The 17,518-nt window shown below is 40.1% G+C and overlaps 1 protein-coding gene across 1 annotated transcript in view; it reads right to left on the bottom strand.

Moving 5' to 3' along the window:
- Positions 1 to 3,489: 3,489 nt before the first annotated feature.
- ESF1 (ESF1 nucleolar pre-rRNA processing protein homolog) overlaps positions 3,490 to 17,518 on the bottom strand; it is a 28,948-nt gene continuing 14,919 nt past the window's right edge. The window contains exons 9-13 of the mRNA XM_065682308.1: positions 12,777 to 12,898; positions 11,395 to 11,485; positions 6,861 to 6,925; positions 5,276 to 5,422; positions 3,490 to 4,428 (exon numbers count right to left, since the gene is read on the bottom strand). Of these exons, the coding sequence (XP_065538380.1) occupies positions 4,129 to 4,428; positions 5,276 to 5,422; positions 6,861 to 6,925; positions 11,395 to 11,485; positions 12,777 to 12,898 (725 nt within the window). The 3' untranslated portion in view covers positions 3,490 to 4,128. The remainder of the gene's footprint in view (positions 4,429 to 5,275; positions 5,423 to 6,860; positions 6,926 to 11,394; positions 11,486 to 12,776; positions 12,899 to 17,518) is intronic.

Raw genomic sequence — 17,518 nt, 5'->3', positions numbered from 1 at the left:
CTGGCTTGCACTCTGGCTCTGATGGCTGCCAACTTGGAGCCAAACTACTTTCTACCAGACCTCCATATAAGTTGCTAGAAAAATTAGTTCTGTCTCACTTTTAACAGGCCTAGTTTGTAATGTGTTATTTTACTTCATTGCCGTCACTTTTGCTGGTTCCATGACATTTAGTGAAAGGGAAAAATAATAATATTTTAAAAGTTCAGAGGTTAGAACTCCTAGATCCTATTTTCATGTTTAAAAGGACAACCTGGTCAAAAACATCCTTTGTTTTGTTTATACCAAGGGCAATGAAACGCAAGGAATTCTAAATGAGGCACGACCCCTTCTTACCAGACTGCCAAGATACGATTCTGCTGAAAACAGTGAAAGAAATCACTTCAGATTTGGCTAGCATTGCTCTGGAATCATGGCGATTAGATGACAGGATTTGAGCTGTTAGCAGTTAGTAATTAATAACTTGATTTTTAAGAAGGAAAAATATCCATTTAAAATACCTTAAAAATAGGGTTTACACCTAATAGTTCTATAAACGGACTAAATATTTTCCATCAAAGATGCATGCTGGGACAGATCCTGCAGTTCTTCCCAACCAGGATGTCACCCTGGGATTTAGCAGCTTGAGCACAATAGAAGAATGTCTGATTAGGTAAAATTATCACACACTAAGCATTTACATGATACCCAATACACGTTATCACACAGCAAAAGAACTGTTTTCAACCAACAGTTAAAGTCACTGTCAAGTCTACCTTCATATTTTTGTGTATTTTGTCTTGCTGTGACTTCCAAATACAGGCGAGGCTTCCTAAGGGGAAGAGAGAAGGAGCCAGCACATGTACACATGAAGAAAAGACTTAGACCATCTAATTTCAGCAAGAAATCATCCCTGTTTGTGACTTTTTAATTGTAAAACCATTTTTGTAAACCAGTCCTCCAGCAAAGTTACTGTAAAGGACAGATGCAGGCGCACAGAAGTACTGTTGGAGAGTTTTGTTCCTGTGGGTCATTCAGCATATCCGAGCATTCCAGAAGAGCGGAGATTCACCAGTGCCATGCACTGTTGTCCAGTAAAGTTGTAGAAGCAAGGAGCAGAAAAGCACTGATTCAAATGAGACTACTCAAGTCAAACACAGCAGGCTGGGCCTATTGCTAGTGCACAAACAAGGAGCACGCCTTTGTAAAAGGGCACACATCAAATGAATCAAAACACAAGTGTTTGGTAGGACCTGGCAGGGTTGGAGGATCCAAGAGACCATACAGTTTGTTGCCTTTCATCTCCCACCAAGTTTGCTTTTCCATACAAATTATTAAATGAAGTTATGGGAGCTGGTCTGGGGAGCTGGTATTAAAAAAGAATTTTGAAGCACCCTGACACAGAATGAAACTGTGTGGTTCCCACAGCTATAAAAGGGTATTTTAACAAAGTACCTACAGCCATTAGTCCTACCAAAGCTGTATTTCTGAAAACAGACAAACCAAAGCCAAACAGTTAAAAACAGTCATGAGCTTACCCCACTTCCCCATTGGCAAGGTGTAATATTTTAAGTGAACCATTAGTACCTCCTGTTACTGGCCACTGTCAGAGACCAGGCACCCTGCGAGGTGGATCCCTTAAGTATCTCTTCTGACCTTGTGGTTTCATTCTCACTTGTCCAATTTTCCACAGACTTTACACCTAAACATAAGCACTTGCCCTTCCATCACCACTAAGGTTAGAGTATGTCTAAACCTCATTCTAGCCAAGCTACTGTCCCTAGCACATTTCATATGCCTAGAATATATAGGCCAGCTGATCAATCACATTGGGAAAGGATCTGTACTAATACATGGTATGTCTAAATTTTGTATGACACCTAAGATTTTCTTGGGTAGCAACAATTCATTCTCCTGTGTGATGCAGGACTCTTCCATTGGTGGAATAGTCTGTTTCCCAAAGCATCTTTCTTGCCTCTCTTTCTTCATAAATTCATGTCTCACCGAGTATCACTGGGCTGCTCTCCACTGTACTTCCATGTTAAAAAGCTTCCTGCTACTTACAGTGGAGAAGCTTTCCTTGTTCTCCATTACAGTTGGTCAGTTCAAGCTACAAACCACGGTTTTGCTGGGTCCTGCCATATTGCTAGAAAGGCTAAGAAGCTGGATCAAATATATGCACGAGACTCTAGTATCTCCTTGACTTTTTTTCATTATCTATGTGAAAATCAACCTGAAGATGTTCAAGTATCTATGAAGGGCAATTACATTTAAAATGTTTGAGGTCAGCAAATATTCCTCAGGGACATCATTGCAGAGCAGCCTTGCAAAAACCATCTCCTCCTGTGTTGCTAGACTGTGTCCCTGGACCTGGAGTATTGTGTGCAGTTCTGATGTCCTCAACATAAAAAGGACATGGAACTGTTGGAACAAGTCCAGAGGAGGCCACGAGGATGATCAGGGGACTGGAGCACCTCCCGTATGAAGACAGGCTGAGGAAGTTGGGGCTGTTCAGCCTGGAGAAGAGAAGGCTGCGTGGAGACTTCATAGCAGCCTTCCAGTACCTGAAGGGGGCCTATAGGGATGCTGGGGAGGGACTCCTCGTCAGGGACTGTAGTGACAGGACAAGGGGTAACGGGTTAAAACTTAAACAGGGGAAGTTTAGATTGGATATAAGGAGGAAATTCTTTCCTGTGAGGGTGGTGAGGCACTGGAATGGGTTGCCCAGGGAGGTTGTGAGTGCTCCATCCCTGGCAGTGTTCAAGGCCAGGTTGGATGAAGCCTTGGGTGGGATGGTTTAGTGTGAGGTGTCCCTGCCCATGGCAGGGGGGTTGGAACTGGATAATCTTGAGGTCCTTTCCAATCCTAACTATTCTATGTTTCTATGATTATTGTGTCCATTCGGCCATTAGGTGTACAGCCTCTCATGTGCTTACTCTGACTGTGTAATCCCTTTTACTTATTTACTTCATATAAACACTAATTTTGATTATCTATAGTTTCTAAACTCTAGTTTAACAAAATCCTTAGATTCAGTTAATAGAATGTCTTAGAAATTAACAAACCTCTTTAAAATTACAAATTACCTTTCAGCTCCTTGTTTCTAAACTTTTCGTTTGGATAAATGCTGTATTTACACTAGAGCTGAGACAGCAAACAGTTAAAAAAAAACCCCAAACCAAACCTGAAAACAGATCAGTCCCCTCACTCCAAGGAAGAAAGATCATTTTCTACCTAATGTATTTTCCCCACACCATCAATACCTTCACCAGTACCAAAAGATACCCGATGTTCATCACATACTGACACCAGTAGTAATATGGCCAAACAACAGGGCTTTTCAAATTGTTATCATCTACACCTGCCTCTGACTTCTTTATTTAACACTTGCAACACTGGAAGACTTTGTATAAGTGTAATTGTATTAATGGGAATGCAGTATCAGTGGCAAAACGGTTAACTTTGACTTAATTTCATTTAGGCACAGAAGAGGAAAACACAACTAACCACAACTAAGTGTCCACAATTCCTTCGGGCCAATTTAAACCATTTATTTCCACTATATATTCATGAAATACTTCTACTTGGCAATATTTCCATTAATTAGTTCTATTATCCAGGAAGTCTTCAAGTATTTAAAGAAGAAATTAATGAAGCATATATGCAATCTTTTAAAAACATATAAAAAACTGTATACAAAATTTCTTTAATTTGTACTTATATTACTGCCTTATCAACAGAGATATGTTTTACATACTTCTGTGGAATTAAAATCATTAACACCACTTAGTCTCAGCAATAAACCTCTGCAGAAGTGTTTTTGTTATAAGTACAACCATAATTCTGACTACTTTTTGTAGCCACTTGCAGCATTTCTATTTTCTTTAGAGACAGCATGATACAAAACAAACCACCCCAAACCCATCAATTCCTTACTTACATGTTGTCAATGTGTAGGTTTTTATTAATAGTACAAACCAGTGTTTGTGATGGCAGAAGTAAAGTGTGCTTATTCCTCCAGTTACTTCAAAACTCGCCATCATAATTATATGGGTCTGGGGGAAATGTTAGGTGGGCAGGAATCAGAGCAGGCTGCACTAACAGCGAGAAGAACCGAGACTGAAGTCAAGTCTGAGTAAAACCAAAGTTCAGTTATTTCAATTTCTGCTTTTTCCTTGCCTGAAATTCTTGGGTTTTATTTTTGACAGATTTTATTAGCATTGATAGGGCAGGATCTATGGCTTTCTTGGCAACCTCTCCTTTCTTTGCCATCTTGTTCTCCTGCTCCTTGCTTGCCTCCTTAACATCTTGCTCCTTTTCTTCTCTTCGTCGAGCTTTCTCTTCCAAGATCTTTTCTACTGCCTTTGTCTTCTTGAAATTTGGATCCGAAGGATCCAGGTTAAACAGGGGAGAAGTAAACATGGCTTGGAACCTTGTATCGGCAACATTTACCTGAGGGCAGAAGAGAAGTATTTATTTTAGGTAACCTTTACCCACATTAGCAAAGCTTTTAAACACAATAAAATACAACCTGCCTAAGGAGTCATAGCTCATGAGATTGTTCACCATTCCTGGAACTGCTCCAGTTACAAAATCCCAGCAAGTGTGAAGTAGAGAGCCAGAAGGTACTACTGGTAAAACAGGCCAGTGAATGCTTGTGCAAACCCTGTATATGCCGCTCTCAGCAGACCAAGGAGAGCTTTGCTGTTGAGAACTGACAAAGACTGGATTTGGAACAACCAGTTGCCACACCAATGAAGAGGATAACTACTAGCGCATCCAGGAAAGAGCAGCGGGTCATAACAGTAGGTGAGTCTACTTTGCCGCTACACAGAGGCACCCATCTGTCAGCCTGACCCGATCTCAAGGGAGGTGTGTTGCCTATGAGGGGCTCAGATCAGAGATGTTTCTGAGGCACTGCATGGTCTTGTAAGTCCCACTGACTCCTATGCACTCCTAGTGGTCCATATGGGTGCCAGTGATACTAAGCAGTAGGAGGATGAAAGCAGCAGTGGATAACAATAAGAAGACGCAAACACATATTTTAGGCAACAAATTATACAAGGCCTTGCATAAATAGTGTCTTGTTGTTTTATGCAGAGTTTGGGTCTGTTCCCTTCAACATTGCATCAGCGTATTTCTTGCTTTTTGAAAACAGCCTGTAACTCTTTCAAGATGTAGACCTAGTTCTCCTTCAGAGAGAGTAAGGGAGGAGAAGGATATGAAACCACCAAATTTGTCCTGAAAATAATCAACAAAGGTTCTATCTGAGCCTCAAAATCAAAGAGTACACCCTTACCTGGAAGTCATCTTCTACCAATTCTTTCCTTTTCATTAAAAGTTTCTTTTTCTTCTTGCTCAAATTCTGTTGTTCTACAATTTTTTTATAATTAAAATGTTTTCTGGCATCATCCTCATCGTCCATCATAAGCAGGGCCATTTCAGCCTGGTGCAAAATAAAGTACACAGTGAAATTAAGTTTCCTATGAAAAACACTGCATCTTGTTAGTAAAGTTTGTATAAATCTCCATACATATAAATGAGATGGAACAGGGTTGTCAGGGCAGTATTTTTTAATCCATAACAATATTCTTCTAACATTGAGGTGTAATAGAATCAGAATAGTCAGGGTTGGAAAGGACCTTAAGATCTTCCAGTTCCAACCCCCCTGCCATGGGCAGGGACACCTCACATTAATCATGTCACCTAAGGCTCTGTCCAACCTGCCCTTGAAAACCGCCAGGGATGGAGCATTCACAACTTCCCTGGGCAACCCATTCCAGTGCCTCACCACCCTCACAGTAAAGAATTTCCTCCTTATATCCAGTCTAAACTTTCTCTGTTTAAGTTTTAACCCGTTACCCTTTGTCCTGTCACTACAGTCCCTGATGAAGAGTCCCTCCCCAGCATCCCTATAGGCCCCCTTCAGGTACTGGAAGGCTGCTATGAGGTCCCCATGCAGTCTTCTCTTCTCCAGGCTGAACAGCCCCAACTTCCTCAGCCTGTCTTCATACGGGAGGTGCTCCAGTCCCCTGATCATCCTCGTGGCCTCCTCTGGACTTGTTCCAACAGTTCCATGTCCTTTTTATGTTGAGGACACCAGAACTGCACACAATGCTCCAGGTGAGGTCTCACAAGAGCAGAGTAGAGGGGCAGGATCACCTCCTTCGACCTGCTGGTCACGCTCCTTTTGATGCAGCCCAGGATACAGTTGGCTTTCTGGGCTGCGAGTGCACACTGCCACCTCACGTAATGTTAAATAAAACTGTTGATTTCCCTTGTATGAGATATAAAATAAATGCAAATACCCACATTCAACTTTCAAACATACCATTAATCTAATCTGAAAACTCTACACCATAATCAGGAATGGACATAATTTTATACTGATATTTATATGGCAAAATAAAAATCAACATACATTAATTTAAAATACTTATTTAGTTAAGTTGTTCTGAGAAAGAATGAAAAGCAAACATGCACTAGCAAACAATTCAGTCTTCAAGGTCAAAAGTCTAGAGGACAAGGTTTGAACACTCAAAGGTTTCATACAGTGCTGATGTTAAAAGTGATCAGCAGAGGGACTATCTGCTCAACCAGTATGGTTTCTGTGCCCTTACATTTCAGTATTACCTAACTCCTGAGCTGTGTTCAACTATAATCTTCCAGAAAGATACCCTGGCATCATCTTAAGACATCAAGGCATGGACCAGCTTCCATTCTTCTTGGGTAGCTTTTGTCCCAAAAGCTCTTGCTATTAAAATTATACAGTTTTATTCCACTGTCCCATGGAATTCAGTAGTTCCACTCACAAACACGTAACGTTATCAGCAGAATTCAGGCACTGCAACATCTGTAATTCTCAACATTTTAATCCACTTTACCTTCTGTTTTTCAACTTCATCTTCATCCTCTGAGGTACTTGCAACTGATTCTGGCTTCTTTAAACCTACGTGCAAACATAGGACATGCACACACTTACTCAAGCTGATGCATGACAGCATAATTTACCCATGAACAGAACCTGATGTGCAACTTGCTTTCTTGTAATCAATACTTGAATGTCAGATGTGGAAAAAGGCTGAAAAGTTAAAAAAAATGCCAGCTAAAGCAATAAAAATCTGCTAGTATTTGTTCAATTTAAGAAGGCAGCAACATCCAAATGTCATAAGTAAGTCAACAAAAACCAGAGAAAACGTATTTACTGTGTTTTTCAGAGAGCAGAAGAGAGAAGCATCACAACAGAGCAGGCAAACATATGACATTACGCCACTCCCAGGGTATTTTAAAAGAGAATCAGTTTATATACTCATAAATGTAATTGAAGTGTCCTGCAGTTCTCAAGCTGTTCACTGCTTCTCCTGGAGTAAGCAATGTAGTAAATGCTTCAGAATAAATAACAAATGTGCATCTCTTCTCTGTATCCAGAGCAGAATTCTGCCAGCTGAATAAGAGTTCATCAGTGAATAAAGGAGAAACAGTTTTTATACTGTCTAGGCAAGGCTAAAAGACCATCTTGTGCTGGTAGCCATGTAGCACAAAAACCCTTGCAAAAAAGACCTGAACAGGATCACTGGGCTGAAAATATGATTGACTGTCGAGACTGAGTATTCTTCTGATGAAGCTCTGCTAGAATTGATTTTAGCTGCACAGCTCACATTAGACACAACGAATCATAACAGCTTAAGACATTAGTCAAACGTAACTTTAATGAAAACAGACCTGTTTATAAATCCTGCAAAATCAAATTATTCTCTTTGGAATGCTCATAGACCTCGATCAAGAAGGAGCAGGAAAAGCAGAAGGTTTTCTGACCTGAACCACATACTCTGACCCTTGAGCTCGGAATTACATTCCCAGGTAATTTATTACAGTCCACTGGGGGTACTCTCAAAGAAGATATTTGGCTCCATGTTGTGAAGCCAGACCAGAAATACAAAAATGCCAGAAAAACGTCAAGTTATATCACTAAATACACCCTGGAACAGGACATACTTCTTGAAGAACAGTTTTCCTCTCCCTTGACTATTCTGACTGTTTCTAAACAGATTCCAAGCTGGAAATGGACTTCTACAAGAAACAAACCACCAGCACCAAAAAAAACCCTCTCCAGATGCGCAATGTCATCAGCTCAAGAACTAAACCATTGATTTAGGAGTTCCAGAAAATGTGCAGGAAAATCAGATTCAGATATTATTACCTAACCTACACAATTAATGTGTAGAAGGGAGAAATAAATGTCTATGTGAGACTTCAACAACTACGAAATCATTCGTGTCTTCACAGAACTGGCTAAACTACAGAAGAGGAAAAAGGGCACAGATACACCAATTGGAGACAATGATTAAAGTTAAATCAGTAAATCGCTCAGCCTTTCCACTCATTCCCCAAAGAAGGGCCGCTCGAGTCACCTTCCCTCCTCTTTCACTGTGTAATCCCAGAAGTGAAGATAACTTATCTTCATGCCTTCAAAGATTTCTGTTGCTGCATGAGGATGAACCCAGAGCTAGTATTGAACTAAGCTCTTTTCCATGAATACAGACATAAACTAAACTTTATTACTTACTATGATACCTACAGCTGATAAACCAGCTTGGAACCTAAAAATCACTCTTAGCACTAAAAATTTTACATCATCATACATCATCATACAAAATTTTACATACATCAGTTTGGTTTCAGGATTCATAAATGCATCATTTTCTGTCTTTTTAATACACGCCTGACACTGTCCCACATACATTCTGGAAGAAACTTCCCCACATGCTTTTTGCACACTTACAAATGTAAAAACTAGAGTAAAGAGTCTTTCCCAAATTGACTGCAAACCCTTGTACTTTTCTTAGCACCTAATCCCCATTGCCATCTTTTAATCATATTTCTTCCACTCTACGGCAGCAGATACTTGCCTTCGATGTTATGCAGAGCTGATGGGTGCCACTAGCCAGTGAGAGAAGCTTCTAGTCTCTGCTGCAATCCCCTCCTGAAGCTGCCATTCCGCTCTGTCAGCTCACAAATCTAGTTTGCAACATTCACTTTGCATGCCAAGAACTTCCCAGTGCTAACAGTAAAAGCTAATCATCATTTGAGACTTCAAATACAGAGACCAACCACAAACCAAAACCTCCTCTCACAAGACCTCTTATCTGTCTTACTCAGAAGCTTCAAAGTCAGTCTCAAAAGCCTTGCAAAGACACAGTAAATGAATCAGTAATACAGCTAAGACCTTTATCTTTCTAAAGTACAGGTTCTACAACTATACTCAGATTTTGCCATTAACATCTTATGTCTCCACAGTCGTGCTGTTATCTTTCAGCATTAAAAAGCCATCAATTCCTACATACATCATAAATTAGATTATGAGAAGACATCAAATGGCTTGGAACCTATAGGAGTTACAATAATGTGCAAGGACATGTAGTCTTTTTTCTCAATAAAGATCAATAGAAACTATGTTTAATAGGCTAAAGTGTTCTGAAGCTATTCAATGATCTCCAAAAGAGAACACTGCTCTCATGTCAAGCTATTCACTATTCAGCTATTAATCTTCCAACAGTTTAAGCTACAAAAGTCATTCTGTCTTATATGAACTTTTTCTGAGAGGAGGGAAACAGATGCAGTAAAACTGACACTGGCCAAGCCAAATGAAAGGTTTTGAAACAATACGTGCATCAGTGTAAAACAGAAGTGACAAATGACTTTTTCCTTGACAATATCAAACTAGAATCAAGCTTCTGAAATGCAGCATCAAGGCTCATATGTACACAGCATTTTACATTTTAGCCTCCGGTTCTTTTGTAAAGCCACACAGAGACTATACACATGTGCAAAGCAAGCACTAAGAATATTCTGTACCTTGCCTCTCCCAAGATGAAGCATCCATGGTGTAAGAATCACTGCCTGCTTTACAAAGTTTCCAGGAACAAGACAAACCTGATGAATACACAGCCAAGGAGACTTCCCATAATTTCCAGGTTTCCTTTTGCAGCACTCAAATCTGCTAGGCCTTTTGTCTAATAGCTCCTTATGCTCTTGCTTCAACTGCTTCAGCTTGTGAACAAGTAACTTACACAAACCCATACGCGTGACAGTCAACAAGTGAATTGAGGATGGGTTCAAATTCACCACTGCAAAACCCTAACAGCACTACTGCATTGTCACAGTTTCTGCACTGGTCCACCTGAATCTATATCCTGTCATATGCTTGTCAGCATAATCTGAGATCATCTGACAGTCAGTATAAGGGCAAAATTTCAGTCTTTCAGGGGAACTGTGGAAGGCTTATGAAAAATTATCATCATTCCAGTTACTGCTGTACCCTAGATACGAAACTGGCAGAGTTACAGCCTTGTTCAAAGCAGATTGTAACCCATTTTTTTCAACTGGAGAAGCCAGCTGCTCTTAAAAACAAACCCACCTATGAGACAAGAGGCTGTTCTGGGCAGACGTGGTGAAAGCCAAACAAAATTGTGCTGCATAATCATGGTTAACATGTCAGCTGCCTTGCAGCCGACCACTGTGTTCTTCCTTTGAAACTCCTCCAGGGCTAGCCACATTCTGGTTTTCAGTAGGTTATCAGTAAACTTACAGACAAAAGCTTCACTTTCTTAACCTTTATGTGTATTAGTAAAATCCTCAAAGACTCCACGAGCACTAAAAGTCTATTCTCTTCATTATAGACAAGAATGTTTAAGAACCTGCAGATACAACCAGTCCCTGCTGAGCACCTCCATGACACAAAGAACTTCTTATATAATGCAGAAGAAATCATTTTTCCAGGGATTTCACATACAATGTTGAAACATCAATCATTAGTCTGAGAGTACCTACATAATCTTGCTATTAAATAAAGTGGTAGAAGGAACGGCATCTTTACAATGGATTCTGAAATAACCTATATACAACTCACCAGGAAAGCATGGCAGAAAACATGCTTTCCTCGAATCACAGTATTTTCTATTAACACATGGATAAGTAGTAAAAAACATGATTTCTTCTGAAAGACAACTTTATGATGCAAATCCATTTGGCATTTTTGTAACTGACCCAAACTTCCAAGGTTCCTGTACAAAACTGGCTCCTCCTATAAAAAAGGGAACAGGCTTTGAAGGCAATGAAGTTATTTTCTGTGGAATATTTAGGGGAGCAGATGGTCACCTTGTTTTTAACAGCCACCCCCAGAAATTGTCTACATAATGATCTCTACTGAAAGCTAAGAGAACTATGCTCCCTACCATTCCACGTATCACAATATGCATCGTTTTAAAGAACAGCATCTGCAGTTTTAGGCTGATGACACCTACTCTATTTTGTTCTGAACATGCTATCTCTGCATTTACTCTAGCCTGACTTTGTTTTGAAAGCTCATTATTTAAAGGAAGAACAAATTTATTCCTGAAGTCATTTGTCTTGACCCACCTGTCTTCTCAATTTCTTCAGCAAAATATGGGTCGTTGAGATCAACATCAGATGGAAGCTCATCCTCACTCTGTTCTTTCTCAGCAGTAGCCTGTAAAAAAGCACAAACATCATTTCAATCAACATAAACTACTGAAGTTTCACTGGAATTAGATGTTCCTTCCATTAGTAACTATACAGATGAAAACTGAAATACTTTATGCTGAACATTGTAAAACTAGAATGCACTAAAAATCGTTAGTAAAGAGAAATCAACTATTTCAAACCTGCTCCACAGATGAGAGCTTTTTATGTACCTGAAAAAGGGCTACTTACATACTCCAAGGATCTTTCTTAGCTGTATCCACAAACTGTGATGCACTAGCTAACCATACCAACAAATGACAGGATCACAGCATTGTTATAACCTTACTTGATGTACCAAAAAAGCTCTAAATGGGAAAAAACTGTAGCAAGGAGCTTCATTTTGTGCTCCAAAATTCAAAAAGCCCAAGTTTGGACTGGTAGTGTTGGGTTGTACATCTTGCCCCTTGACTTATCAGACTGAATATGAATATTATGGTAGCAAAAGTTGCTCTGCTACCTAGCAGTGCTACTTACTCCAGTCAGAGCACTCTAAGGTTTAAGAAGTTACTCATCGAATGCCACTTAAAACTAACTGGAATCAAGTTGTTTTTAAGAGTAATCTCTGCAATATCTGCAACATGAATTACATTCATAGTAATTTAAGAATTTAGATCCTGTATGCCACATGGTTTCTTTTCCTAACATACGCATAAACATTTATCTGCCTATTTCTGCACATCAGTGCCGCAGGAGTCTTCACACTTACTTTCTGCATGTGGAAAGATGAAGCGCCAATGATTTTCACACTACTTCTAGGACCATTTTGTTATTCACAAACAGAACTATATCCCAAATTTGCTTTTGCAACTTAAAATTTGGATAGATCTTTGCGGCTATTAACTCTTTGCTATTACAGCTCTGGGAAACTATTACTTTAGGCCAAAACTTGGCAAAACTATAATTATCAGTATCATAACAACTTGATATGCATTAAGTAATAAAAAAGAGACCCACCCAAATGCATTCAGAAATGTAAATTGAAAACCAACTGTTGTTATGATTCATTTAGCTTTAACACAACACAAGTAGATACATGGAATTCTGTGTTATGCATGTTTATGATCAGTAATACCCTGAATATGCTTTTGCTCTGTAAATTCAATGAGAAACTCTCCATGTTTCCACATGAGTGACCATTGCACATTCTAACCTTAGAACCTTGGAAGATATCCAACTTTTTGGTTATCCCAAAGAAACAATAGCAGCAACTTAAACCAAACCAACAACTCCCCCCAAGTGGCCAAAGCAATCATCACCTTTCTCTTTTTCTTCAGGATTCTTTTTTCTTTCTTCTTCTCTAGGAATTTTTCCCATGGAGTTAGGTTATTCTTTCCTTCCAACCTGTTCTTGACCATTTCTTCAGCACTTTCTTTGAGGCCTAGAACAAAAACAATAGTAAATTAAAGAAACAAGATGAATCTGATTCTTTTTTAAATCAACTGCTTTCTCCTTTGCGAAAGGATAATCCACTTTTTCCTTAACAAGCCTGTGACAACAATCAGAATATTGCTTAAAACAACATCTTTATAAATAAGACACATGATGGGTTTTTCCAAATAAAATATTCCTTCACTAATAAATTATACAAGAGTCTGAAGAGCTTGCTTATGTGACATCTGAGTCCCAGTGTTCTTGCTATTCCTCAGACAGGTCTCCTCTCCAGACATGAGACTGCGCAGTCTACAGATGCTGCTCTTAAGGATGAGAAGTAACACAATAAAAATAACAAGAGACATACACAGAGCCCTTGTATTTAATGTGCCTTACTATAATTAGTTAAGATTCACAAAACCACTTTGAACACAGTCCAGATACTCCCTTTACTGTGAGGGTGGTGAGGCACTGGAATAGGCTGCCCAAAGAAGTGGTAAATGCTCTATCCCTGGCGGTGTTCAACAGCAGGTTGGACGGGGCTTGAAGTGACCTGGTCTAGTGGAAGGTGTCCCTGCCCATTACAGGGGGGTTGGAACTGGATGTTCTTAAGGTCCCTTCCAACCCAAACCATTCTATGGCTGTATGATTCTATCAGAATATAGGGTCATCTCACAGCTGGCTTAAACCTCCATAGCTGGTGCTCTCCATTCCACACAGATATTATCTGGTAATTGCTGTATTAGTATGCCTAGCTCACATGATAGAGTGGCTACAAGCAGCGTCTCCATTGCTGAAACTTTGCCCCTGTGATACTACTATGACAATGCTGAAGTATCTCTGACGACCCATGTATTTTTTTGTCTGTCTGTAAAAGAGAACAATAAGCTAGTATTTGAATGAATTTAAAGTAAAAATAAAACCACAGCTAGAAAGCAAAGGACAATGTAAATAAAACCCCCAAATAATTTCTTGCATTAAGTACTAATGTCACAACATGACATGCATGAAGTTAAGCTAGACAAGTCAGCTATCTAGCTTTTTACAGCTACTTAGTACCAGCCTGCTTTAACAACACAAAACTACCTGCAGTTAAAACTGACTTGCCTTTCAACACACGGAAGCAGAGCTCAGTGGCAGAAAGACAGAATCCTCTTCCCTGGCAGGAGGTTACAGCTTGAGCAGCGAGTTATTTTTCTCCTACCCGTAACTCCTTGCTTCATTCACCAGACACTTTAGCTTTGAAACTTCTGTAACAAATGAGTCAGATATCCTATAGTCCACATCCTCTTTAATGACATCTTGGGAGCATGTAGGAATCATTCCTGCTTCCCCCTCCAATGCTGGTATCTGCTGTCTCTTCCCCAAGTCTACTTGTCCTAATGGTCTCTCTTCAGCACTCCTTTCCATCCCAGTCCAGCCCTCACCTTACCAAATCCTACCCTCCCACCCTTCATACCAGTTTTATTGCTTGGAAATCACATTTGGACCTCTCCAGATGTCCTAGACTGGATCCCATTCTTTCTCCCAACTCCTAGGCTTCTCAGTTGGCCAGTCCCTGCTCCTCCATCATTCCTGCCAGCTCTCCACAGTAATGAGGAACTGAAAACAGAGTTCATCATGGAAAAAGTGGGCAACTTTCACGGACAGTCCTACCCGTCCTCTGAAAAGCAGAACTGCAAACACCAATTCCTGCTCTTGTGTTTGTCAACGCTCCAAAAATAATTCAAAGGCTGGAGAGCTGGTTACAACATGTCTGAAACACGAAGTGTGGACACGATCTAAAGCCCTGCCTTATAGGAAGAAAAGAGTGGAGCGAAAGAGATAAAGCATCCTTCTGCTATCCTGGAACAAAGCCAGAGGTAACAGCAAGTGGCAAAATGCTACAGCCACAAAAATCGGGTATAAAAGCAGAAAACAAACGCATGATCAAAGAAGGAGATTGTATCGGTTCACTAGAACTGTGCCAGTAAGAAACCCTCTGGTACAACAAGAACAAATATTTAGTTATTCCTAATTGTACACCTCTTCATCTCCAAAGTCAATGAAAGCAGTCATCAGCTTCCCAGAAACTGAGCTACTCTTACTTTGGATACTACTTTGCAGTACTTTTGTGGAAAGAATTACTGGTCAGGTTAGCAACCTTGCAGATTCCCAATGAAGACGGTAAATACTGGACTAAAAAACGTATGTCACATCTCCAGAAAGAGAGAGACCCAAAATCTCAAAGGAGGTTACAAGATTTCTGATTTATTTGCCTGGAAAATAGAATCATTTGATCCATCTGGCACAGAAGGACTTGGAAGAAAATACAACCCTTTCTTGTGGTATTTGGCAGTCTCATGAAAGACTCAGAGTTTCTCCACAGATTAGAATGGCTCAGAAACTACTGTCCAGACCACTTCCCGAGAATCAGAGTGTATTTAAGTGGTCAAAAGGCTTTTGATTGCAGAAGGGGGAAAGCAATTGTCCACTTTAGGTAGGATTATTAACCAGCCATAGAAACAGCTAATTTATATCCTTACTGACATCATGTTTTTTAGAATAAATGAATCACACTCATTTTATTAATCTTCACAAATACGGGCAAAGAAAAGAGGAGGGGAAAGGTCATAGTCACAGAATGGCTTGGGTTGGAAGGGACCTTAAAGATCACCCATTTCCAACCCCCTGCCATGGGCTGGGACACCTTCCACTAGACCAGGTTGCTCCAAGCCCTGTCCAGCCTGGCCTTGATCATAGAATCATAGAATAGTTAGGGTTGGAAAGGACCTTAAGATCATCCAGTTCAACCCCCCTGCCATGGGCAGGGACACCTCACACTAAACCATCCCACCCAAGGCTTCATCCAACCTGGCCTTGAACACTGCCAGGGATGGAGCATTCACAACTTCCCTGGGCAACCCATTCCAGTGCCTCACCACCCTAACAGGAAAGAATTTCCTCCTTATATCCAATCTAAACTTCCCCTGTTTAAGTTTTAACCCGTTACCCCTTGTCCTGTCACTACAGTCCCTGATGAAGAGTCCCTCCCCAGCATCCCTATAGGCCCCTTCAGATACTGGAAGGCTGCTATGAGGTCCCCATGCAGCCTTCTCTTCTCCAGGCTGAACAGCCCCAACTTCCTCAGCCTGTCTTCATACGGGAGGTGCTCCAGTCCCCTGATCATCCTCGTGGCCTCCTCTGGACTTGTTCCAACAGTTCCATGTCCTTTTTATGTTGAGGACACCAGAACTGCACACAATGCTCCAGGGGAGGTCTCACAAGAGCAGAGTTGATGGGCCAGTACCAGCCACAGCTTCTCTGGGCAACCTGTGCCAGTTTTAACCTTTAGCCTTACCTAAGCTAAAGGATTAGAAGTGTGATAAATACTACTCCAAACCTAAGTATATTGCTTCTCACACAGGTGGGAGAGTGAGTAAGGGTGGACAGGCCAGAATTTGTACTATTTTAACCACTGAGTTTTGAAAATGTTTGTAAGTTTAACAGCATTCAACCAGCAATTATTAGAAGGTAAGAAGATATTTCTTAGCTCTGTTCTTCACAACTCTAAATGAGCAAGTTCATCTTGCATGTAACGTCTTACCAGAAGAAGAAACACCTTGTTGCAGGTAGCTAAAAAGAATGACAGACAGAAATATACTGGTAACTTTAGAATTTGTCAGCCTTGAAGATAAGCCATCCCAAGTCAAGACAGCTTTCCTAACATAACTGCCTGAAAAAAACCCAGCGCACTTAGCAGCTAAGATGTCAAGTGGGAAGAACTGCAGTGCCAAGCACTTCATGCTGCAAGAGATATGACTGCTTCAGAGGACATACTAAGCAATGATATAGATTAAGATATATATTCCATTTGAGCACTCTTCAGGTCCGTATCATCTGTAACAACATACAGCTGGGGGTTACTATGCACTTTACAGAGATACGATTGCCTGCTATTCTACTTCTGATGACAATAGGTTTGAAGCTTTCCTTTAAGCCTAGCTAAATATTTACATCTCATTTTTCCCAAAGGAAGAATGTTTAAGTCCAATAAGAAGAAAAAAAAGTATGAAAACCTGGCTGCATATCAGCAAGAAATGCAGTTGTGGTCTTCTCCTTCTTCACCTTCTAAAGGGAGCTTTGGGAGCTGCAGAAGGATGGATAGTAATTGTTGCTCAAATCAGTTATGATTAAGAAAACAGATGGATGCTTAAATATAACACTGATTTTGTGCCTAAAAGAAACAGACCAAAGAGAGCTGGAACTACATCTGATTTATTTTTGCTGGCACTGTGGTTTATTTAAGACTATTATGCTTCAAGAATAACTGAATCATTCACAAAGTATGCTTTCTATAATCACGCGTGCCAAAACTTAAGTTCTCAAACGGATTCAAATCTCTGCCTTTCAAGTGAAAAGCTTCCTAGGTTTAACTGTTGTAACCCTCTGTATATTCAACATTTGGGCAGCAGATTAAGGCAAAGCTTGATAATAAAAATATTTCAACACACAAACTAGTTGTGAAAAAATTAAGGAGCCTTAAGAGATTATAACAAAAACTATTCTTGAATTCCCAGAATGCTCCAAGTGAATGTAATTAAATTGTTTTGGAATTTCAATAAGTGCATTTGTTCAAGAAAAACAC

Source organism: Lathamus discolor, chromosome 5 (assembly GCF_037157495.1).
Source record: "Lathamus discolor isolate bLatDis1 chromosome 5, bLatDis1.hap1, whole genome shotgun sequence".
Classification (NCBI taxonomy): domain Eukaryota; kingdom Metazoa; phylum Chordata; class Aves; order Psittaciformes; family Psittacidae; genus Lathamus; species Lathamus discolor.
Note: the sequence above shows the minus strand (reverse complement) of the source record. Positions and strands in the feature narration are given on the sequence as shown.